This window comes from Crocuta crocuta, unplaced genomic scaffold (genome assembly GCF_008692635.1).
Source record: "Crocuta crocuta isolate KB4526 unplaced genomic scaffold, BGI_CrCroc_1.0 scaffold253, whole genome shotgun sequence".
NCBI lineage: Eukaryota > Metazoa > Chordata > Mammalia > Carnivora > Hyaenidae > Crocuta > Crocuta crocuta.
This window is the reverse complement of record NW_027529451.1, coordinates 6,620,097-6,646,761: the sequence shown is the minus strand read 5'-3', so window position 1 is coordinate 6,646,761 and position 26,665 is coordinate 6,620,097. Positions and strand designations below refer to the sequence as shown.

The window sequence follows — 26,665 nt, the reverse complement described above, 5'->3', positions numbered from 1 at the left end:
CCATTTCTATTCCCCAAGCTATGTCTTCTGGTGCAGGGCAGCATTTGCTCTGAGCCAGTTGGCTGTATTCAGATTCACAAAATGCCCTTAAGGATGTCTTGAGCTATATGAAGATTAGGTGGAGATAGTCCTGAGGGGTTCTTTTTCCCAACTGGCAAAGAGCACTAATACAAGTCAGCTATGCCCCTTAGAAGCTTAAGTTCTTCCTAGAATCATGTATGAAAAGCAACTCTTTGATAGTTGATACTTCCAGTTTTAACCAATAGTTTGAGTTTCTAGGAATATATATTTATTAGAAAAATAATACGTGTTATGTGAAAAAGTGAGTTTTCTTTTAAGAAGAAATGCAGTCAGGGGTGCCTAGGTGGCTCAGTTGGTTGGGCGTCCGACTTCGGCTCAGGTCATGATCTCACGGTTCGTGGGTTTGAATCCCGCGTCGGGCTCTGTGCTGACAGCTCTGAGCCTGGAGCCTGCTATGAGTTCTGTGCCTCCCTCTCTACCTCCCCCTTTGCCACTCATGCTGTCTCCATGTCTCTCAAAAATATTTACACATTAAAACTTAAAAAAAGAAGAAGAAATGCAGTTAGAAGTTGCATAATAGCAGTAACAATAAGGGAAACTTTATTCCTAGAAGTCATGGGAGCCATGGTTTATATTTGATCTTGGTATCTTGGCAAAGTAGAGACTTACTCTATTTATTTCTAAAAATCTATCTTTTTGTGGGAACAGAACTTTTTTGGGTCAGTGTTGTGTTTGGTTTGTTTGTTTGTCAATCCTTTGCTCTGACTCCCCCCTCCCACTCTAGCATTGTTATGCATTTAGCAGAAAATGCCTACTACACCATGTGAATCTCTGTAACATCTACTCAATGAATGGTGTCATACTCCATGGACTACATTGACACAGAACACCACACTGCTCAAGTATGTCATGAGCACTGGCCTTGAAGCATCCATATTTATGAGCTAGACCATAGTTAACTGCAAGTTTTATAACTTAGCACAAATCTTTTCTTTTCTTTTTTTTTTTTAAATGTTTTTTATTTATTTCAGAGAGAGAGAGAGACAGCGTGAGCAGGGGAGGATCAGAGAGAGATGGAGATACAGAATCTGAAACAAACTCTGAGCTAGCTGTCAGAACATAACCCGATGCGGGGCTCAAACCCACGAACAGTGAGATCATGACCTGAGCCGCAGTCGGATACTTAACCGACTGAGCTACCCAGGCGCCCCTACACAAATCTTTTCAATAGCTCCTCCCATCAAGTAGTCTCATTGTTATCCCAAAACAAATTTGGAGAAATAAATGGTTGTCCTTTGCATTTTTGTGGTTTCTAGCTGAAGTTTGAAGGGAAAAAGTGTTCACTATTTAATAAAACTGAATGCACTCCTGGTCACCTTCTCTGTCCTAGATGAGGTATAAGGCTTATGTATTGCACTGATACCCACAAAAATAGAAGGCTTCTAAATTTCCAAGGTTGTGAACATTAGCAACAATAACATTTTAAATTGGGCAACAAGGCTCTTTTAGAAATAACATGAGTTGCACTTTACACAGAGTGATTTATGTAAATGAGAATGAGTAGGAAAATCACTTACAAACTGTAAAGTACTGAGCAACCAGAATATATTATTATTTACGAGCTTAAAGCACATGTAAGAATGGTAATCAAGGACATAATTTGCACCGTATTAATATACTGACAATGTACAGGGAACTGGTGTTCATGACAGTTCAGTTAATCTGAGACAACTTGAAGAATAAAAAGAACTGGCCATATCGAAGTTGAGATGAGGGCCTTCTAAGGTCAATGTGTATGGTGGAAGACTAGAGTTTGGCTGAATTTAAGATTGCAGTCATTCTGAAACTTCTCACCCTCCCCCCAAACCCCCTTCCCCAAAGAAAGCAGAGTGAATAGAGGAAGTAGCAAACCATATTCTTAGAATTCTAGATTTTAGAGATGGAAGAAGTCTTAGAGCCCATCCTATCACGCAAGGTCCCCTAATGTGATTCCTGACCGAGTACTTTCATGGGTGCCATGTGAAAAGAAGGACTCCGTGGTGGTCCAGAGTCTGGGGAAAACTGTACATTATGTTCCCACTAACTGGATTACCCAGAGGTAAACTAAACTTATGGGTAAAGCACCAACAAAGAAGGGCATTCAATATCAAAAGAAACTTGTTTTTGAAAGAGTCTAATTTTTTAAATTAGTATCGAAATAATCATCATGTTGACAATGAACATTCTGTTTTAGTTCTTCAATAATTTAAAATGTGGGAAAAAACTCTCAGAATTCCCAAGTAGGAAATGCAGTCTCCTCCGTAATGTTACAGAAAGTGAGAAGTTAGATTTATCTGGCTGGCTAGGAGGTCCTGTCCATTAGCATTTAAATGGCTTTGAAGAGAACTGGAATTAAAAAAGCGTTTCACTTAGGATAGAGGGTGTTTCCCATCATTCCTTGTGAGCCACCCCACCCCCAACTCCTAGGAATGGTGGTAAAGCCTACCTTAGCATTAAAGACCTAATTTACACCCTTTGGAGAATACTGATCTAAAGAAGAGGAAAAGGAGGCTCCAAAGGGTTGAGGGACCACCAATGGGTGGCAAAGACTTTATATATTAGAATGTAACTTTGCTTGAAGACTCATACTTTTCAAGCCCTAGTCATTTTTAAGATTTCTTAAATAGCACAAAGAAAACCTGATGAAAACTTGGACAGGAATCGGAATTTCCACAGAACTTCCAAAAGAAATCCCAGGTATCATTCTGCCTTTGCAGACAAGAGCCCAAAGTCCCTTTTGCATTAGTAGGCCTCTTTTAACAAGGGGTGGGGGAAGCATGAGTACAACATGTGGAGAATTGTTTTTTAGCTTGGAAAGTGGAATTTGGAATATTAAAATATTTATTGACATAGATCCTAAATATAACATTTTTATTCATATGCACGTCATTCTACTTCTCAAACTTGCTGCTGTGATGTCTGTAATTTACTTTCAAAAAACCTTTAGTCTAGACGTGAAGGTGGGTTAAGTTACTTTTCAAGGACACTAGGCTAACTCTCCTTGGATTGTCACCCCCTACAGCAGGTTTTCTGTGATTTAAGGAGGAAGGCCAGAGGTTTGTTTCCATGAGTACCTTAAACTGTCCGCATCTCAATTAGCATCATGATTGTTAGGAATGAGTTGCTGGAAGAAGGTAATGGCATATTAAGTAGCATAACAATGCTGGATATAAGCTTCCATTGGTGAAATCCGGAGTATTCAAGATAACTAAAGTTGGATTGGCTAAAGTATAATAGAGATCCTCTTCACTCTAGATGAAAGATACAGTTAGACTGTAGCCTTGCCTCTAGAAAATGATCAGATCTAATCTGAGTGCATTTTTCATGTTAAGTATGTTTAGATTACTTAAAAGAACAGAGCTGGGCCTTTATCAAGTATACAGAGCAAGCCCTATTAACTTGGTTGTGCCTGCTTTCTTATGAGTGCTTCCTTGATAAATGTCTCTGTGGGTAATCTTGCACCCCTCAAACTTTTCCCAGGGAAGCTTATATAAGAAATAGAACCCAGGTGTTTCCATAACCCACATGCTCAGCTCCATTCCCAGTGTCTTCCTTGAATGGCTCTACAGAATCCCACGTCTTACCATAACACAGATCAGCTTCCCTCGGCTGCAACTGGATAGAATTGCAGTAATTGCTTCCTTTTTTAAAATTTCAGAAGAGGGATGCATGGGTGGTTCAGTGGGTTAAGCGTCCGCCTTTGGCTCAGGTCACGATCTCGCGGTTGCTGGGTTCGAGCCCTGCGTCAGTCTCTATGCTGACGGCTCAGGGCCTGGAGCCTGTTTCAGATTCTGTGTCTCCCTCTCTCTCTCTGACCCTCCATTGCTCATGCTATCTCTCTCTCTCTCTCAGAAATAAATAAAACATTAAAAAATAAAATAAAATTTCAGAAGAGCCTGTGATCCATCAATCTATTTGGCCCAGGATATTATTTTTGTTTTCATACAATATTTTATTGTTTTTATTTCAAGTCAAAAATGTTCCTGGCACTACGGAGCACGGAACACGTCAGAGACAGGAAGCTGAGAATGTAAACAGGACCCGTTAAAATTTTTCTCCACATTTTAAGAAATGTCCGCAAGGCAACACAAGTAGTTTCCCTGTGTCACACCTTTGAAATGTTCCACGTTCCAGTGTGCTTTCATCTCTGGCATGTTGCAACAACGCACTCTATGGAAAGTCCTGGAACTTAACATTCCTGTATAAGCACAAAAGAAAATTCCTTCGAATGAGGACTCCCTTCCCATGATGTTTACCGCTTTAAGAACACTGTGGAGGTTTTCTTTCTTTGATCAGTATTCTCTCACCACTATCAGTCATCAGAATCCATGGCTCAAGGACAAAACTGCAGTGTAGGGTGGTTTTATAAATGTTTAAACAGAACCCTTCACCTGGTCAGCCTCAGACTTCCTCCGACCCTTTCAAGGAAGAAAGCTTGTTTGAGTTGACTCATTGTAATGATAATTACATCCAGTGTCTTTCTTTACAATCAGGCTTTCTTTGGTTTTTATCTTATCTGCGTCTGTTAGCAGCACCAATAACTCCCTGGTTTTCTGTGGCATTGTTAAGCCCTGTTTTCCCTTTACCCCTTCCCAAGCTTACCCCCACCCCTGACCCCATTACACTTTCTACCTTCTTATTTCAGACCTTTGTTCCATCTTGTCTGAACCATCACCATAACAGGACTATGTCCATTGCTTCCAAATCTACTGTCTATCTTCGCTGGAGGAGCACTTGTAGAACAGAGGACATGGTGTCAAAGCACGTCAGTCCATATCTGCTTTTTCATACTACTGTACTATTCTGAATCCACTTTTCAAAGAAGCACTCTGATTTCTCCCACCTCTGGACTTTGGCCAGGCTGTTACTACATGTGGAACACACCGTTCCAGTGGCCACAACCTCCACCAAGGCTCAGCCAGTTGAGAGAAATTAAATGCATTCTCCTATTACTAGAGTACTTATTTTATATATTTTATTTTTTTTAAGTCTATTTATTTATTTTTTGAGAGAGACAGAGAAAGTGAGTAGGAGAGGGGCAGAGAGAGGGGAAGAGAGAGAATCCCAAGCAGGTTCTGCGCTGGCAGGGGTGGATCCTGAGGCAGCGCTTGAACTCATGAACCATGAGATCATGACCTGAGCCGAAATGCTTAATTGACTGAGCCACCCACTATAGTGTCCTGATCATTTTCTTCCTTGCAGCCTACATATCCTGTCTAGGTGTACATCTGAATCCTATACTGGATTGTAAACTCTGGAGGGCAGGGATCCATCTCCTAGCCTAGAAACTGGCATGATGCTGGATCCTACAAGTGTGGAGATGGGTGGGGAGACTCACGGGCATCTGTGAGTCACGAGATGTTCTCCCTGGGTCCCCACTATACCACACAATGGTCACGAAAGGTAGGACAACCCTGAGAAAGAAGAGAACATCCCACTGTGGGCTGCAAGTGGGAGCAGCTGAAGCTGACTGAGCAGGCAGGGGAAAGGGGATGGTCCAGACAGTTGGAAGAAGGGGGAAATTTGTATCCAGAAAGCCATCCTTGAAATACATCCCTCCAGACTCATATATTAAATGGTGTTATTATTTAGAAGGTGAAAAGCCTTCCAAAGCTTTTGTGGCTCTCTTCGAATAAGTCCGAGAATGATTCTTCTACACAAAGTCAAGTATCCAAGGAATAAGGGCTCTATAAAACTGCCTGTTGACTCTGTCTCCTACAAGTCCCCCAAGTTCACCACATTGCAGCCACACGTCTCCACTCTAGACCTTTGGACCTCCTGTGTTTTCTGCCTGCAAAATTTCTTCTTCATGTCTCTAATCTCCAAGATTAGCTTGTAATTATCTTTCAGATCCAGGCCTCTGTGAGAGGACTTGCCTGACACCAAGTCTTAGGTATTTATCCTGTCATGTTCTATCACAACAATCTTTTTTAAACATTTGCTTTGTAATTCTGTTTCTGATTCTTTGCTGACTGGTCCGACTGTGAGTCTACTTCTAGCAGGAGGGAAACTCCAAGAGAGTAGGGAAGGCACCTGCCACTTTCAATCCCTGGCATCTGGAATTCTGTGGGTCACATAGGAGGTACTGTTTCAATAAGTGTTGACTGGGTGAATGAAAAAATTTCTTTTATGTATTTGTTAATTAAAATTAAAATTTAATTATTTATTTTTGAGAGAGAGAGAGAAAGAGAGAGACAGAGCATGAGTGGGAGCAGAAACAGGGAGTCCCAGAATCCAAAGCAGGCTCCAGGCTCTGAGCTGACAGCTCAGGGCCTCGGACCCACGAACTATAAGATCATGACCTGAGCTGGAGTCAGATGCTTAACCGACTAAGTCACCCGGGCTCCCCAAGAATCTCTTTTATTTATTCAGACAGCACTAAATTGTTAGCAAGAAAGTCAGGATCACTAGTTTTCTCAGTATGCTTTGAAACAGCAAAAGCCAGCCTCACCTACTCACCAAGTATTTCTGGCAAATCTATTAGCCCTCATTTCCCACCAGTGTCTCTCACTGTGCTTCCACACAGCCTTTCTCCACTCCTTTCTCACATATGTGAGAGCAGAGATCATTCATTCTCTGAACAGAATGAAAATATTTCACTATGCTTGGAACAGAGTACCAGAAGCCACCATATTGTTCGGTGTGTGTAAAAGTGATTCACGTAGGCTATAGGTGAATTAGAAATAAAAACAAGAACAAAACCACAAAATGCTTTATTCTCATGGATTTTTCCTGAAACTTGTTTTGTGATAGTAATAATAACAATGATAATAATAATTATAATAAAAGTTAAGTCAGATTATGAGCACATTTAGCCTTTAGAAGCTAAACTAGATATAGAAGACTCCATTACCATGATTAATCTTTCAACAACAAACACATGTCTACATATTGAGATTAAAGAGGAATGATGAAGAAATGCAAGCAACATTCTGCAGACAGGAAGGAGCTTTTAGGGATTCTCTATCCACCAGGGCTTTGACTGTTACTTACAAATTAGGATAGTTTGCACAGCCAGACATCTATATCTAGACTGAATTTTTGTTAATTCCTTTGGTTTCAAAACCTCTCAAGTTGTAGTTTACATAATTACTCAACACAAAGCCGACTGTACTTTACAAGTGATTTAAAGATTTGCAAGAGTAATTCTGATACATGATTTTTGCTTAATTCCTGTCACTTAATTCCTGAATAAGACTCTCTATTGTTTTATATTTTACAGTATCCCTTTTCATGAAGTACTTTGCTGGGTGTTCAAGGCAACTCTGCAAAGGGAGTGTTACTGTCTTCATGTAAGAATACAGACTCACTATCTAGTTTCAAGGGGGAATATTAGAGTTTTTCCAAAATATGTAGTGGTAGATTGTTTTTTTAAATCCCCCTGTCTGTATTTAAGGCTTGGGGGTGAACTCCTACATTAACTCGGGGCTTGGCCATGTGACTTGCTTTGGCCTATGGGGCAGCAGTAAATACATCACAAACAGATTGAAAAGTGCTAGTCATGATGCAATTGCTTCCATTATTCAACCAAACAGACAACTAACCTCAGAAGCAGAGCTATGAACATGACCATCAGCTGTCCCCAGGTGCTTGAGCAATTCTTGTCAAGACCGGAAGAAGCATCCACCTGAGGTCACCTCAAATTGCCAACCCACATAACCATGAACTAAATACATGCTTGCCACCAAGTTTGGGATGATCTGTATTTCCACAATAGCTAACAGATACAACACGAGAAAATGGTGTCAAGATGGTTAATCTTGAGGGAAAGGGCTTAGCATAGCCCGAACTTACTTAGACTGTTGGTAAGAATATGCAGGTGCATGTTCGTTGGATGTGTCCACTGCTATCTGTTGCTGCTGACCACTGGTGTCCTGGGAGGAAGGTGCCACTGTCTGGGGAGAGGTATCAGCAACAACACCCTAAGGAGGCAAATAAGAACATAAAAGCCTTACTGGCTTTAGCAAAGGGCCTTCTTCCGGATGGACTATAGGGAACATCCCTCTTCTATTTGGCTTGAGTGGAATTACACTCAGCCAAAAGAAGCCACAAGAAGTACTCAAAGGAAAACCACAGAGCACATTTGGATAAGCACTGAGAAATTCACTCCAGTGTGTCACCAAGAAGCCTTGCCTACAGGAGTCCCTAGAGCAGTCGAGTGTTCAGAAAATCATCTTCACCATACTTAGAAGTGTTGGTTTTTAAGTTTTTATTTATTTATTTTGAGGTGTGTGTGTGTGTGTGTGTGTGTGTGTGTGTGAGAGAGAGAGAGAGAGAGAAAGAGGGAGAGAGAGAGAGAGAGAATGAGGGAGGGACAGAGAGAGAGAATCCTAACTAGACTTCCCATTGCTGGCATGGAGCCCAGTGCCAGGCTCAAACTCAATAACCTGTGAGATTATGACCTGACCAGAAATCAAGAGTCGATGCTTAACAGACTGAGCCACTCAGGGTCCCCCATACTTAGAACTTTTAAACCTGGTTGCAGATACCTGCACTAAATAATAATTTATTCATCAAAAATTCATGCAGGATTCCTAGAAAAACTTAGGTATTCACGCATTTCCCTGGGGGTGGTGCAGTGCGTCAGGTTTCTATGATCTGGCAAAACAATGGACTCTGACCTAAACAAGCAAACCAACCAACAAACCAAAAAACAAAAACCTACATAAAAGCTTGGAATTCTTTTAAAACAATACTGTTAAGTAGGCTTTCCCTTCAGCAACCTGATTTATTTTGTTTTGTTTTCTACAACATGATCTAGAATTCATTTTGAGGTTTCAGAAAACAAACACAAAAATATCCTTAATTTTGATTTGCTACATCCCTCACCCTCTCATTTGTCACGGATGCCAACAAGGATGCCAATAAGTAGTGGATCAGATAGATGTCCGATTCCGAGAGAGGCCCAGGCAGTTTTATTTGATATTTCGTAGGCAGAAGGGGGGCATCTCTCTGAAAACATTATCTTGGTTTTACCTGCAGTGATGTCAGCTTTCAAACATTCTTGGCTAACTCTCTGTCCCTCACTAAAGGTCCCTTAAATTGTTCCTTTGAAGCCAAAAATTCTCCCTATATTACCTCAATCTCTTTTTCCCTAACATATTATTTGGTATTATGCATTTTTCTGAACCTCCCATCGGTATTTATTTGTGTGGATGTTCGTGAATTTTCAGTGTTTTAGATAGAGAATAAACAGGTACTTTAACTTATAAGCACAAATTCAAAGCAATGTACCTGCATTTTTCTTAGTGAAGGATTTATATTTTTTATTTTTTAATTTTTTTGGTAATCTCTATGTCCCATGTGGGGCTTGAGCTCATGACCCTGAGATCAAGTCACATGCTCCATCTCCTGAGCCAGCCAGGTGCCCCGAAAGACTTCTTTTTAACAATAGACTTCCTCTTGAACTATAATTAGACTGTCACACATTCCAACAAGTCACACTGTCAGATATGCCCCATTATTTTTAGTCATCAAAATGCTCAAATTCTGTAGATAAGATATGTCAGTGTTGACAAAGAGAAATGCAAATATGCTGAAAGTGCCTAAAATGTCTCAATTCATTAATTGATGATTTAGATGCTTTTTGATGGTCAAATAGAGCAAAAACAAAAACAAAAACAAAAAACCCAAAAACCCCACAGGTATTTTAATCATATACTCTTTCAAAATTTTGAAAAGCCAGTTAAAGCCTGTTTAATACTGACACATTCTTTGGGGCCCACAGGTCTAGAGCAAATAAAAGATTTAAAATTGGACCTCCCTGGTTTCCTAAACTACACGATGGTGTCCTCTTAAATTTCTGTATCTCCCAAACCTTGGTACTAGCAAACATCTGTCACACCCCAAAACAAACAAATATTTTGTAAGATCCAATTAATTCCGCAACGCTTTTCCTAATCTCTGTAGCTCCAGAGGTTGAAAACGTCATGGCTGATGGAGGGGTGCCAACACCTTTGTTCCTGGCTAATTCATGAAGTAGGAGTCCCAGATGATGGGAAGAAATGCACTGTGACCATAATGGCAAATGTCATCAGGAGATGGGGACGAGGGGCAAGAGACAATAATGGCTAGAACTAGAGAGAAATATACATGTCTAAGTGTTTTGCCACCAGCTACACAGCTCTATGCTCCCTCCCTTTCTATGTTGCTTGCTGGCTCTGTTGAGTAAAATAACGTGTACAGGGAATGGATTCAGCCCAATGGAAAGAGAGCAGAAAAAGGACAAAGCTTCCTTTGAGTCCAATGTCCCAAAGACGAGATGCCTTCAACATTTGAGGTATGCAGAGAGGTAAGAGTGCTGCAACTTTTTTTTTTTTTTTAAATCTATAGGAAGCCACAAACCTGCCAAGGTTCATTCACTAAAGCGGCGGTTGTTAATCCTTGATACATATTAGAATCACCAGATATTTAAAGAAAAATCCTGACATCCAGTTCAATACCCCAGACAGATATATCAGAATCTGGGGACAGGACCCAGGCATAAATATATTTTAATGCTGTCTAAACAATTGCAGAAAATAATATGCAGAAAAGTTTGAGAACCAGTGCACTAATGTGAACGTAGATTCCCAAGGGATCTTGTTAAAATGCAAATTCTGATTCAGTAAATCTGGGTGATGTCCCAGGCTCTGCATTTCTAATGAGCTCCCCAGTGATGCCGATGCAGATGATCCAGGGACCACTGTTTGAGTAACAAGGCACCAGCAAACTCACTGAAATAGTTGTAAACTTTTGTTTCCCTTCCCTATTTATGAGTATCTGTGGTTAATGCCTGAGGAGGGCAGTGATTTGGTCTCTGAACTTTAAATGTACAAATGATACTCCTCTCTTAACTCTATATAGCAAATCAGCTTATTTTGTGTCCAAAGCAAAACGTAGGCACGTTCGACTACTTTCATATAGTGAGCTTGCAATTTCAAATTTTAGAGCAGCCCCAAACCACACACAAGGGCTGCTTGGGTTATAGGGGACCACAGTATACGTGGCTGAGATCTGTCATCCCTACCTCTTTCTAGAAGACAGAGACAGACTTACTTCAATAGAAACAGCTGTCGGAGGCACAGGCGTGTACTGGGGAATGTAGGTCCCTTGCATAGGAGCCGCAGCAGTCATATACTAGAGGGAATCAAAGAGAAATGCAGGTGAACTTGAGATTGCAACCAGCGAGAAAAGTCGATATTACATGAAACTTTTTTAGATGTGTGGCCCACAGCCAGTGCACTAGTAAATCTATTTCAATACAGAATGAGGCAGTTCCTATCAGCATAGAATGGCCTTTGCTTACGGACTCGGTGCCAACAACAGCTCACCTCCACAGTATCACTCCCCTTCCCTCATTGTGGCTTCTAAAACATTCTACACTAGATCCCAACATTTCATTTTCCCATCGCAAACACACATTCCATAAGGGTAGGGATGGTGCCTGTTTTTTTCTTCCTCTCATTTTACTGCTAGCACCTATCACATAGTAGGCTCTCAACAAATCATTTGTTGAATGAATGAATCATCATATTGTTAGCAACAATTTCTTTTCTAACTGGAAGAGAAAGAAAAAAAATAGAGGAAAAATGCAAGAAATACGTGTGTAGCAATATTCAGATTTGGCGCATGTCCTCGTTTTGCCATTTTCATATCACTTTTTTAGGTACAAAAGAAAAAGTACTACAGATCCTGACAAAGTCTTCTTTATGCCCTTCCCCCATTCCATTCTGGCGTCACTATCAGTATTTCCTTTTCAACTCCTTGAATTATCCCAATGCTCCTCACTTGGATGGACAATGAAACAGTCAAACCATTTTCCACCAGTTGTACCATCAGTAAAACATGCATTAGGAATAACCTGCATTTTTGCACTGCAGAAAGGGGGCCCCCCCGAGAAAAGAACTTGCTCACCAACATAAGCACAAATTCCATAGTCGTGTTTCTAATACACATCTTTTTTGCAAATTCAACATTCTTCTCTTTGAGAATAGAATTTTCTATGGAATCAACTGTGTTATGGAGCTTCTAAACTTGACCAACATCACAAAACAAAACGTCAGAGCCAGAATCATCTACTGATGACAAGTTTTCTCCATTCATTCATGAAGGTTAGAGAAATACTTTTTATGGAAAATTGCAAGCCTCCGATCCTTTATTCTAAATTTGCTGAGTTCAAATATGAATGCTATGCATAAATATGCAAAACCTAAATTACTACGTTTTGTGTGTATCTTGGTACTTTCAGTATCTAAGTGACATGATGGTTCTGAATCAAGGGAAATATCTGAATGCTGATGAGCTCATCAGTTGTTGTTGTTGTTGTTGTTTAATATTCATGGAAAATGATAGCAATTAAGCAACTTTGGAATAAATGTATCTCCGTCCTAAACTCAAAACCATCCTACTGTATCTATTTGCTAAAAATAGAGACAGCCTTAATGAAACAACCCTAAATCAAACTGTTGTCTGTAATCCATATGTAGCAACAGATAACTGCATAACACTAAAACAACTAAGTTCAATTCCTATCTATGCAAAACAGCCTTGTAACTTAGACCAAGAGAAACTAATTGAAAGGCCTAGAGATATTACTAATTTGGCTTTATAGTTGAAAATCACCAGAGATTTCTATGCCCTATCCTCTGTGTTCTCGAAGCATCCATTACTTTTCTACTGAAATTGTCCAGATGGTCATCTCCTTAAAGGGATGAGCCAAACTTCTCATATGTCAGTATCTTCCAACAAACCACACCATGCCTGATGCTGAAGAAATAACTGTTCAATGGCTGAAGAAAAAGATATAAGAAGAAGGCCTTCTTGTTCCGAATCTTGCATGCCCTTTCCTTAGTTGTTAATAATTCTGAGCTCATTGTGGATATTAATTTCACCACCCCCATACTATGTTTATATAACCTGTAAAACACACTTGAGCCAACTCTGCTCATCATTGTCCTTGTGTCTTTAGGCAGACATAAGTGCTCAGGTAGCCGATGGTTATCAATTTTTCAAACAAGTATAGAATTTTTGGAGTTACATTTCAGCAAATATTATTCCACATCTAGAGCCTTGGCAAGGTATCTGCCTTGCCAACAAAACTGCTCTAGGATGTATTTGGGAATAACAGTTCATTGGCCATTTCAGATAGATGGTTTGCTTATATTATACAGGTCATTAAAGTCCTTTGAGAATTATCTATAATATCTTATTTTTTAATGCTAGCTCGACTAAAAAACAGCTTTTTGTTTTCCAGTGCACTTTGGCAATGCTGCAGACTGTGCCTTCATTTATGATATTGCCATAGAATAAAAACTCTGTGAAACCAAGTTTTATAGCAGCCTATTTAAAGCTGATTAAACCAATCTTCCTTCTTTCCCCCTTTCCTTCTCTCCTCCTTCCCTCCTGGTAGCACCTACTAATTTTGCTTAGAACTAGTGCTCTAAGGGGCACCTAGGTGGCTCAGTCAGTTAAGCATCTGACTTTGGCTCAGGTCACAATCTCATGGTTTGTGGGTTCGAGCCCCATGTCAGGCTCTGTGCTGTGCTGACAGCACAGAGCCTTGAGCCTGCTTCAGATTCTGTGTCTCCTTCTCTCTCTGTCCCTCCCCTGCTCATTCTCTCTCTCTCTGTCTCAAAAATAAATAAACATTAAAAAACAGAACTAGTGCTCTAAGGAATATACTTTGGAAAAATCCTTCTTTAATTGAATCTCAGAAGTCTTAGATTTGTAGCAAGGGAGAGTATATTTTTGCCAACTATGAATTTATGTAAGCCCAGAGCTCATCTTATTGGGGCTCATGTTCTACCTTCTGGTGACAGTTTTCCAAGATTTATAATATACTAGTAAAAGAATACCTCACTGATTTAGGTATTTCCTATTCAAAAGTTAGTGGTTCTAAGCTTTGCAAATGGTCCTAATAAGTGAGAGTGTATCCTTGGCATATAAATAGGACATCACTGGCACTTACCTACAGGACTACTTTGATCTGTCTCTGCTCCACTGTCTGTAGCCCTCAGGAGTCATTTCTGTGAGCTCGAAGTAGGGGCATGGCCTGGTCATTCGGAGCAATGCTCACTAGTTCTCTAGCTCACTGGTTCACCCTTGTCAAGCTAGAATTCTCAGGCAACATAGTTAATGAAAATTATTTTATGTGATTCTTAGCTAAGCTTCTTCAAATAACTCAGAGCAATTCAAAACCTCATCTGTGTTTTGTCCAATAGAACTGAATTAGTATATTTTCACAACTCCCATCGTATTCAGTGAAGTTGTGAACTGAACTACTGAGGGCACAAATTCATACTCATCTTTTTTTTAGAACAGTGCTGTGAGCTAGGTGGGATGGTTTACCCATAGTCTTAGCTTAGATTGAGAAGCCAAGACCCCATGTGATGGGAAGAGACTTCAGTTCTTCTGACCCATGATTGAGCATACATGTTTACTTCTTTACCTTTGAATTTAAGTAGATAAGGGCCTAAGAGTTTCCTTTTGATTGTTCCCATGTAATATAGAGGTCAAGTTGGTTTTGTTGTTGTTGTTGCTAATGGGATCTAGAAACTGGAGATCCAATTAAGAAACATGGAATGATATTCCTTTGGTTAATATTTTTATTGCCATTTAATTTCCATACATTTATTTTACTTTATACTCAGAGCACCTAGTTTCCTTCCAGGAGGGCGACTCCATATGCTTAACTTATTTGATAATTTAACTTAAAGCATTTGATAATGTTGCTCCTCTGAACAGAACCAATAGAGATTTTATAGTATAATAAATGACATCAGCTCAGTTCAACGTGTTGTGTGTATCTTTAATGGAAAAAAAATCTTTCTGGTTGAATTTTTTTTTTTTGGTCACAGAAAAGGTAATAATAGACAGACCTTGAGAACACTGTTTGACAATTAGGGATAGGCTTATTTCAAACAAGTTAATACTATGGAGTTTTATGCCCCATAACACTATTATTTCTGGATAAACGTTTGCAATAAAACTCTTCAGTAGTAGACCTATATTTCTAGGATGAAGCCTCAAGAATTGAAAGCTTTGTAAAATTAGGAGCAAATTCTTACAGGAAATGGCTACAGCTTTGTGTAAGATCAACTCTCAGCTTTAGGTAATTGGTGACAAATAACTCTGAACTTTCTCGGCAAGCACAGTTTGATTTTCTTAAGAGCACAGATCAACTACAGTCAGACTTAATAATCCAGGCTGCACAAACACTGTTTAGATCTGGATGCCTCAGAGACTTCTTTTATTTTATCCAGCTACCAAATGACAAAAGACTACGAGAATGCCCTGTGATATAAAAAGTCTGCCCTTTTGACTGGATAAATTCCTGTGGATTACTTATTAAAACCATAACAAGAGTGGACATATATCCTTTAGGCTAATTTCTTTTATTGGTATGTCTCAAAAGCTAGAAAATATCTGCTACCACTCTTTCATGAGTACAAATTATTTTGCTTTTTTTTTTTTTTGATACAATGGGGGATGGGAACCACATTCCAATGAGATGATAGGGATATAATGGATAAGTCCATACAACATTTCTTCATTGGTAGCAACTCAAAGTTTAGACATTAATGGAGACATTTTCTTTTTTTTTCTGTTTTTTACATATTCTAAAAGCACTGTATTTTCACATGGAAGTTTGAAGGAGTCCTGAATAGCCATTTTCAAACCCACAGAATAAATTCCAGACTCCATTACTTGTTCCAAGAAGTCTAGACACTGCATCACCAAGATAGTTATACAAAGAGAGGGAAAAAGTGGTGAAATTGGAGAGGAATTGTGTTTTTGCCTATTTAAGTTAGAACAAACTGTTTCTGTTACTGTAGAATCATTGATTATTTCTGAGGAAACAAAGAAAACTTCAAATTTTTAGTTCTGGATTTACTTTCTCTTCCCCCACCAAAGCAAAACAAATATGTGTCATGTATTTCCTGTGAGGAAATTTTCATTAATACTTTGTAGAGCAAGGAATTTCCTACATTTGAATTTTTGCAATTTCCTAAAATAATTTATCAAACTTGTTCATTTGGAGTTGTGTTTACACTGCTTAGATTTTAAATTGGTGCTTCTAGTCATTGCTATAAAAGTCTTAAAGCTGCTTAACAAATTTCAGCAAGGATAGTTGTCCAGGTTCTATCAAACGTGGAAAGTAAGTAAGGATAGAGGAAAAGTTGTAAAAATGTACCTCAGAAAGGAAATTGAGCAGAAGAAAGCAGTATCATGGTAGGCAATGCTAACAGCATGCAGTATGAATTACTTTCAAAGTCAGTTACTGTCAAGTTCCTTTTAAAAAGGATGCTTGAGGATCTAGGAAACAACCTGGTTTGGGTGAATGGCTGAGGGAGAGGCATGGCATTACCTCACATAGAGGTATTCTGCAGTGTGAGGGACACATTTCTTAGATTTGTAAAATTCTATCATCTCAGAGCTGGGGAGAAATACCTGGACCCAGGATGGCAAGTTGGTATCATTTCACAGGCTTGCTTTGACTAAATAGTAACAGGTGCTTGGAGTGAAAAATCTAAGAATATATTCTAAGTCTCCATGCTACTCAATGAATGAGAGACCATCCACAGAGAGAAGGAAAGCTGGAGAGATTCTCCTTGAAAGGAAAGAGTGCCCACTTAGGGCATGAAAAGACTGGACACCTACATGGACCCCCACTGTACAGTCTTCCTATATTCTTTCTACTTTTGGAGAAGTTATTCTGGAGAATGACACGGATCCCCATCCAGAATAATGATAATGAATGCTTTCATGATGTTTTATGTTAGTATTAATTTATAAGGTAGAAATAACATAGATATAACAAATGTAGAAATAACAAAGGAGACAGTTGTGTAAAGTTAAATAATTATCCCTGAAGAGTAGGTGGAGGTGGACACAGAGAGTGACATATACTTCGCTTACTAGGAGTAAAAACACTCAAGGAGGAAAGATGGCCAGTGGATGGCTTGATAAAAATAGAAGCCCAGAATTCTTAGGAGTATGTAGTCTATATTATCTCACCCAGTTCCCCAGAACAGTGCTAAACATAATCCACAGAGAGGGGTGCATTAAACTATTCAATGAAAAATAGAAATAGTCATCATTGTATTCTGGGATGGTGCTGTTTTGTTGTTGTTTGTTTGTTTGTTTGTGGCACACAGTGAAGAGAGTAACAAGGAAGAGTCATGGAGGTTGTTTTCAGCTTGGAAATTTACAAAACCTCACCTCCTGCACAACAGTGAGAAGTAGGCATTCCCATATAATCACAGGCTAAAGAGGCCTTCATTTTGCAGAGAAAGGGATTTTCATGAATGTGTTAGAAAAATCCCAAGTTCATTAGGTTTGAGCTTGTGCACAGATCGCCAAGGTAGTAATAACAATAAGATACAGTACTATGCAAATGTAGCTGGTTAAGAAACTGTGTCTTAATATTTTAACTTGAAACAACTCTATATAGGCATCATGAATTCTTTCCACTTCCTCAAGTTTTAAAAAATCTTTGTTTTATTTACTTATTTAAAAATAATTATTATAATAATGAAGTTTAGCAAGGTTGCTGGATATACATCAATAAACAATTATTTCTATATATCAGCAGCAGACAATTAAAAGTTAAATCTAAAATGATACTAGATAGAGAGCATCAAAAAAATCAAATATCTAGATATAACTTTGAGAAAAGGCATGAAAACCTCTATACTGAAGATGAGAAAGCATTGATAACAGGAATTCAATAAGACTTAAGCAAATGAAGAAATATACATCACATGCATGTATTAGATGATTCAATATTGTTAAAATGTTAATGCTCCTGAAAAGAATCTATACATTCAGTGTAATTCCAAAATAAATCTAAGAACATTCCTGGTAGAAGTCAATAATTGACTTCAAAATTTATGTGGAAATGCAAAAACCCAGAATATCCAAGACAGTTTTGGGGGAAACAAAGATGAAGGATGCATACTATTAGACATCAAGATTTACTAAAACATCATGGTAATATGTGACATTGTTACATGGATAGAAAGAGTGTCATCATAACTCAATGTCAGCAAGAATGATCTTTTCAATAAATGCTGCTGGATCAGCTGGATATCTCTATAGGAAAAATGAGCCCTGAACCTTACCTCACACCATATGCAATATTAACATGAGATAGATCAAAGGTATACATAGAAAAGGTATTTTAATATAGTTTTCTAAAGAAAATTGCAGAAAGCCTTCAGGATACTGAGAATAGCAAAGATTTCTTAAACATGACTAAAAAAGAGCTGAAAATAAAAGAAACTATTGATAGTTGGGCTTCTTTAAAACTAAGAATTGCTAATTATCAAAAAACAGAGAAAAGATATTTATCATACATGTATCTGACAATGCTTATACATAGAATGTATATATTTTAAAAAATCCAGTCAGTAAGAAGACAGAACACCAAATTTTAAAAAATGAGTTTGAATGAACTATTAATATACATAATAACTTAGATAAAACTCCATGAATTATGGAGAGCAAGAAAAAAAATTCCAAAAGATTGTATGCTGTGACTCAATGTATATAACATTTTCTATATGATAAATTTTAGAAATGGAGAACAAATTAGTGGTTGCCAAAGATTAGACATGAGGATATGAGGCTAATAGGGAGTAGTTATAAAAGTTATAAAAGTTCAACAGAAGGATTCTTGTGCTACTGAAATTGTTCAGTATCAAATGACTGTGGTGCTGGCTTCAAAAATTACATAGGTAAAAGCTGTATAGAGAATAAACACACAAATGAATATAAGTAAAACTGGGGGCATGTGGATGAAATTTGTGGATTGCATCAATGTCAATACCCTGCTTGAGATATTATACTGTAGTTTTGAAAAATATTATCATTGGGGAAATTGAGGCAATTTTACAAGGGATCTCTCTCTATTTTATTTCTTNATATATATATATATATATATATATATGGCCAATAAGCATATGAATACATAAACTCACTCACTGGTCATCAGGAAAATGCAAGTTAAAAGTATTATCATATAACATTACACTCCTACCAGGATGGTAAAAATGACAAAGAATAACAAAAGCAAGTGTTGGAGAGAATGATGAAAACTGGAAATCTCATACACTGCTAGTGGGAGTAAAATTGGTACACCCACTCTGTGAAACTGGCAGAATACTTACAGAATCTGTGAGCAAACAATCCACTCATAGGTATGTGCACAATAGAAATTCTTTCAAATGTATACTAAGAGGGGCACCTGGGTGACTCAGTTGGTTAAGTGTCTGACTTTGGCTCAGGTCATGATCTCATGGTTTGCGGGTTCAAGCCCCACATCAGGCTCTGTGTTGCCAGCTCAGAGCCTGGAGCCTACTTTGGATTCTGTGTCTCCCTTTCTCTCTGCTCCTCCCTTACTCATGCTCTCTCAAATATAAACATTAAAAAAAATTTTAAAAATGTATACTAAGAGATATGTGTCAAATATTTGGAGCAGCACTATTTATAATGGCTCCAAGCTAGAAATAACCTAAATTCCATCAACAGTAGAATTAATAAATTGTAATATATTTATATTGCATGGTAATATAAACAATGAAAAAACGCTTGCTCTACAAATATGGATGAATCTCACAGATATAATGTTGAATTTTAAAAAGGCCAGCATAAAAAGCCTCATACTGTGTGATTCTATTTACTTAAAGTTTGAAAAATCAAAACAAACCTATGCTGAAGGAAGTCAGGGTTGTGGGTACTTTTGTGGAGATAATAACGGGACAGGGACACAAAAGAGTCTTCTGTAATAATAAGACCTTTTATATCTTAATCTAGGTGGTAGATCTAAAACGTATTGATCTGTAAACTTATGAATTGTACATTCTTTTTTTTAAAAAAAAGTTTTTATTTATTTCTGAGAGAGACAGTATGAGCAGGGTAGGGTCAGAGAGAGAGAGAGAGAGAGAGAGAGAATCCAAAGCAGGCTCCAGGCTCTGAGCTGTCAGCACAGAGCCCGATGTGGGGCTTGAACCCACGAACCCAGGTCAGATCATGACCTGAGCTGAAGTCAGATGCTTAACCGACTGAGCCACCCAGGCGCCCCAATTGTGCATTCTTCTGTACATACTTTATACTTCTATAAAGGGGTTTACAATAAGAACCAACCAAGAAAAGGAAAGGTTGATCTTAGGGGAGGCAAGACCAACGTATCCATTTAAGCAGACTAAATGGATTCAGATACAAGAAGTTTGGGAGATTTGTAAGGTACCTATGTTTTTTTGCCATTGTTTCCATTTCGAGGCAAAGATATGAGGTGCTTGTGAGAGGTGGTAGGTTTGGGAGAAGGTATGACACGGTTGTCTTGGGGAACGAGAATGAATGGACCATGGACACGTGGTAAGATTTCTGGGGGGCGCTGAGGGCCCATTTAAGTTGTGTGCTCATAAAATTAATGTGAAACTCAGCAGTGTTGGTGGCTTGCTTTACTCTTGCCACGTTCAGCTGCTCACAGGAAGGGAGCAGACTGAGAATTGGATGCAAGCAGGATCCAAGTCTTACCAGGAGAAGACAATGGAGGAAGAGTGAGTAGGGGAGGGGAGGACACATGAAACAAAGGGATTGCAGTGTTCTACTCTGACATCTAAGCTAGGTGTGTATGTGAGCAAATGAAGAAGAAAATTGATACTGACAAAGTGGCAGGTAATAAGCAGGTAGGCAGGCTAAACGGTGTCAAAGAATAATTGCAATAAGGTTTTCAACGTAGTCATAGAAGGAAGCAGGTGGTGGTGGTCCGCGAACTGCTGTTGAAATTGAACTACTATTCCAAATAGAGATTTGGAGTTGGTGCAGTGATTGCTAATAACAAATTCTAGGATACGGGTGGAAAAATGAGCAGCAGAAATGAGGAATTCAGGAAATGAGAGGTTGAGGTGTTCTATCATAAAATTCCAGTGATAGATATATATTCCCTAAAAACTTTTAATGATAGATATATATTCTGAGCTTATCTTAGCTTTAAGTGAGTTTTAAGTTAGCATATATTATATGCCAAGTTTTAAGTAGGCATATATTATAGTGTTAAAACATGGATTGGGCCATAGGACATGACAAAACTTAGACGAAACAGATTTTGATACTAACCCACTGCATGGCCTGGATAGTTTATTTGTATTTTATCACCTTATATATATAAAGCTATTTAATTTTTATGTATTATTCATTATTGCCAATGTTATATTCACCACAGCACCCAGGAACAGAGAAGCTGATTAAATCTTTGCAAGCTGATTTTTTGTATTAATTCTGCTTCCTTCTGTTAGTCTTTCATTTTGTGTTTGAATCTCCTGTCCGGTTATGCTTTTTCCTCATTGTTTCTTAACATTCTCCATTGTTTTTGCATATAGTATGGTTTATTGATGGTAAAGAATTAGACCTCTCTGTAAAGTAGTGACCTTTTCAAATGAGACAAGCGAGTGCAGTCAAATCAACGTTTATTTGAATCAATCTCTAAATGTGAGAGCATCCAAAAGAAACCACCTTTAACAAATGGCCTGACTGACTTATTATCTAGATGATCCTTTCATATACTTATAGGAACACAAAGCCCAACAACTAAGGTCCTCGGTTTCTTCAGACTCATTTAATCTTTTCTCTAGGAAACCAGGTTTTTATATTTTTAAAGCTTTTATTTATTTTTTTCATTTTGGAAATGAAAGAGCTGAAGGACTTTGTCATGAAGAGAGACAAGTGAACTAAGAAGCCGTCAATGGAAACTCTGCTGTTTTCTGCTGAAGGCTGTGACTAAAACATTAATTTGGGCTAAGTAAAGACCCGTTGGAGGAAAGGAACTGATCCAGGGTGCCACCCACACTATAAATTCTATTTGCACGTAAAACATTTCCTCTGACCCACCTCAGGCCCACACATTGTGAATGTCAGTCTTCCCACTGGACCAGAGTAGACACAACAAGAGGAAAGGTTGAGAGTGCCCCACGATATCCTTTGAAATAATCCAGGGTCTACAAGAGTCAACAAACATGTTTTTTTATTGTGTTTGTTTTTCAGGGATGAGACCTTCAGAGACGGAACTTGACCTATCCGACTAGTTAGAATATTCACATCAGAGACTGATCCATATGGATGAGGAGCAAATGGAGGCGAGCAGGGAGGAAAGGGGAAAGAAGAGATGGAACAACATTCTAAATAAGGAGGAAGGAAGAAAAAGCAACAATGAATAGGAAACTGCACAAATAAGGTGTAAAGGTATTTGAGAAAAGTACTTCTAGGAACTGTTCATATTTAGATAAAAACACACAGATTTACAGGGCACTGCTCTATCCATGTGAGCATATTTAACTTTGGCAATGCAAAATCAACATGGATGAATTTCTGCCAGGCTACAGATACTACAATTCTTTCCTTCAAGGATATGAAGAGTTCAAAGTCAAGAGCCAAGTGCAAAAAGACAGGAGGACTGGAAGGAAATAGACCTTCTGGTGCCAGACTGCAGATTCCACTCCTCGCCACAAAATATGGAGAACAGTTTGTTTGATGGCCGATGTCAAACAAGGGAGAGACAAAGAATATTATGTTGGTGTACACTTCAGCCCACTCTCACTGAATTCATAGAATCACTGTGACCTACATCACCTCACCTTCAGCTTTACCCAAATCTGCCTGCTCACAGTGATGAGTACTCCCCTCGTAACTGCCTTCCTCTGTGCTTTAGCTTTCCACTATGTTCTAACCTCTTTGTATCCACTAACGACACAACCAAAACCTGCTTCTCAAACAGTCCAGATGCTAAATTCCTGTATGAAACCTTGTTTCTATCCCTGATTTGGAAGCGATCATCCTCTCTTCTCATATCCGACAGCTCTTTATCTGTACTTCTGCTACAGCTCTTGGCAGTCAAACTGTGGAAGCTCGTGAAGGCACTGTGCCTGATTCATCATGGTTGGCACTTAATGTGCAATTATTGAGTGAATGAGTGATTGCAGAAATGGATGAATAATTCAGCACTCTGGATGGAACACTCAAGCTGTATAACCCACAGGAGCCATACAGTCATCCAGGGAAGAGCACAGAAATCCTTATCCTCTTGATGCCTGTGATGACTGATTTGACTGCGCTAAAGGATGCCCAGGGAGCTGGAAAAACATTATTTCTGAGTGTTTCTGTGGGGATTTTCTCCAGAGAATTCTAACATTTGAATTGGTAGTCTCAGTAAGGAAGATTACTTACCAACCAGCCAATTCCCTAAGGGCTTGAATAGGACCAAAAAAAAGAACGGTAAAGAAAGGGTGATTGCTCTCTCTCACTCTTAAGCTGAGACATCAATTCTCCTGCCCTCAGACATGGGAGCTTTTGGTTTTCCAGATTTTGTTTTGTTTTGTTTTGACTTAGAGACTTACACCACTGGCTCCCTCGATTCAGATTTGGACTTAACTATATCACCAGTTTTCCTGGTTCATCAACCTGTAGGTACAGACTGTGGGACTCCTTGGCCTCTGCAAATATGTAAGCCAATTCCTATAATAAGTTACCTCCTAATCTATTTATCTATCTATCTACCTCTGTAGCTTGTCTATCTATCTACCTGTCTATCTTCTATCTGTCTATCTACCTACTTACCTATCTCCTACTGGTTCTGTTGCTGTATAGAACCCTAACACAATGTCTAGTCCATAAATGAATTAGTAGACAAAAGTGCTTAGAGTGTGTCTTCAAGTTTGGCATTTCTTTGGAAGCACACTATGGCTTCCAAAGCTAATTATTAAGGGTAGAGATGAGACTTTCCTAAGGCCTACCAAAATTCTTTAATATAAAGTACTTAATATTTGTGGAGACTCTTGATTAGGGCCTTCAAATGATGGAAACCCCAATTGTAAAAAAGGCCAAGTTCACTCAGGAATCCAAACTGTGAGGACCACTTCAAGTGTGACTGAGGACACCTCAAATGTATTAAATGCAAATTTGGCACATGAATAGAAAACCATTGGATTTTTAAGGGAAATACCAGAAACTCAGGGAGAATAAGGTCAGCATGCTTGCGAACAGAAGGGGAAACAAATGGAATCCTTCCATTGGAATAGGTTGAAAGGTGAATATTTGGAATTGTTTCATTGGAGAGAGAGAGAGAGAGAGACAGCATGAGCAGGGGAGGGTCAGAGAGAGAGGGAGACACAGAATCCGAAGCAGGCTCCAGGCTCTGAGCTGGCAGTCAGCACAGAGCCTGACGCGGGGCTCGAACCCACGAACCGCGAGATCATGACCTAAATGAAAGTCGGACGCTTAACCAACTAAGCCACCCAGGCGCCCCCCATTATTATTATTATTAATGATGGTAGTGAGGGTGATGGCAAGAGAGCAGCTTAAGTGATACACAATGTTTTCTTGGCTGGAGAGGGAAAGAAATGGAATAGGGAAGATTGATGGCTGCAGCAGAAAAGGAGAGATGCAGAAGGAAATGCTGATAAATAAGCACAAGGGCTTTAAGCTTTCAGAGGGGAAGCCATTATGGTTAATCCACAGTGTGGTCTTTGACATGGGTGACTCGAGTTGCATAAGGTGAAGGTCATTGGAATCAAGGAAGTTAAGGGATGTTGACACTATGATAAGAATGAGGCAGGCGTTGGAGGCAAGAGGAGGCTAATGACAAAAGGTCATGCTGACTGTGGGTGTTGGCAAGGAGGTCAACAAAGGAGAGCACAAAGAAGAGGATGCTCTTCCATCCTGGAGGTGGTGTCATTAAAATAAGAAATTTTCACACCATCCACAAGAGGCAACAGTGATGTAAAAGACCTCCTTTGAGCTCCATTGGTCACACGAAAAAGTGAAGTCTCTATCCAAGAGGGTTGTTGAGGAAGGACATATGCTTAGGACAAAACAGATTGTAGGTGAGACATGCAGAAGACATAATTTTTGTGTGAGGAGCATGAAGACACAAAGGAATTTATCTTTGAGTTTTATAAAGCACTTCCAGAAAGACACTGAGGAAAAGACAGCACAGGGGGCCAGTAGTAAAAGGGGGGTCCATTGGGCAAGCAGTATGAAGGATCTTGAGAATAAAGACTATGAAGGAAGAAGCCCCAGCAGACTGAATTAGGATGGTGATTCCAGAGATGAAAGACATTGAGAAACCTATTGGCATTTGCTCACCTCCAGGTTCCAGCCAGGCTAGGTGAGATCTCAGGTGGTTTCAGAGCCTGATACATAAATGCTAAACTACTATGTGTTGGATATATAAATATTCTTTCTTCTTTTTTTTACCCCCACCTGCTCATTACTAGAGGCCATCTACTCTAGAGAGTCGAAAGAAAGACTGTACATTTGAATTCAAGTTCAGTCTAAGCCTAAGCAAATGGGTCCTGTATGGAACTGTACAAAATGAATGATTCTTGAAAAATGCTTTTCAGAAACCACAGTTGGTATTATTAGTCTTTACTCATGAGTGCTTTCACAATTTCTTAAGGGATACAGATCGTTATTATTACCAATAATAACTCTCCTTATCGTTGGTGTCGATCAGAAAAGCTTCTCTGAAAGATAGCCAAACCTTCCATTCATAAAATAATCTAGCAGCAAAATGAAGTTCTTTTCTTCTGGTTCTGTTTCTTGTTCTTTGCTTTTGCTGTTGTTATTATTTTGAGTAAATTAATTATTATGTGTTAGGGCATATTAACACATTGATACAGTATTTTGGGAGCTCTCTAATTTAACACATAAGAAATATCCTTATTTTATGAATGCCTTGTTTGTTTTACTTTCTGGCATCTGGATGCTTGACAATAAACTGATTTGAGGGTTGATTCATAGTTTATCATATTAGTTTGAAGAGCATCTAAAAACTAAATTACTCTACCACTACGCTTCAAATTTAGCAAAGGAATGATAAAAATAATGATATTCACAGTAAATATGCATGTATTCAGGAATAAAAAAATGGAAACTTCATTTTTTAAGACAGTTGTTAATGCCTATTGCAAAAGGATCTCTCCATTTGGTCATGAGTATCAGATCACAAAAATATCAATACATTTGTTTTCAAAATAATTGTTACCTATTTAGCAATAGGGGTTTAGAAGTAATTTTCCATTTAATAGTTTCAAGGCAATATGCAAGAAAGTTCAACTCTCTGTAGAATAATAACAATCAATAAAACTGGGAAAAACATGTCTATGTTGTTTAGCATGATATTTAAGAAAGAGCTAAGTGTTTATCTGGTACAAATCTAAGTTTTCTNAATTCTTTGTTTAAGTTTTTTTTTTTTTTTTTTTTTTGTAAATACTAATGAAATAATGGATACAAGGACCTTAGCTTAGGGCTGGGTACCTATTAAGAGCCTAATAGACCTAACTATTATTGGTCATTATTATTGATTTTATTTTTGTTGGTATTATTATTATGACAAGACAAAACTTTCATTATCTTAATAGGATCAGCTTAGGCAGGAAACACTTATTTTCTCATAGAAATTACATTGAAATACCTGGGTTGGAAACAGGGCCCCAAAGGCATGGGTGACAGACCCTTACCCTACAGGAAAAGATAGTTATAAAGAGGGGAAATGGGAAAAGCTTCCATTTTTTGAGAAATAGGGAGAGAGGAAACATGGAGGGGCCAGGGGAAATGAGGTGGGGTG

At 38.7% G+C, this 26,665-nt stretch overlaps 1 protein-coding gene across 7 annotated transcripts in view; it reads right to left on the bottom strand.

Annotated features, from left to right (window-relative positions):
- The window catches only part of RBMS3 (RNA binding motif single stranded interacting protein 3), a 702,138-nt gene that overhangs the window by 7,959 nt on the left and 667,514 nt on the right, over nt 1-26,665 (bottom strand). For 3 of the 7 annotated variants that reach the window (XM_077760745.1, XM_077760748.1, XM_077760750.1), the window contains 2 exons: nt 11,098-11,178; nt 7,855-7,982 (listed from right to left, as the gene is read on the bottom strand). In XM_077760745.1, coding sequence (XP_077616871.1) covers nt 7,855-7,982; nt 11,098-11,178 — 209 coding nt within the window. Of the gene's footprint in view, nt 1-7,850; nt 7,983-11,097; nt 11,179-26,665 lie in introns of those variants that run through there. The other 4 variants (XM_077760746.1, XM_077760749.1, XM_077760751.1 and 1 more) reach the window with 2 other exon arrangements.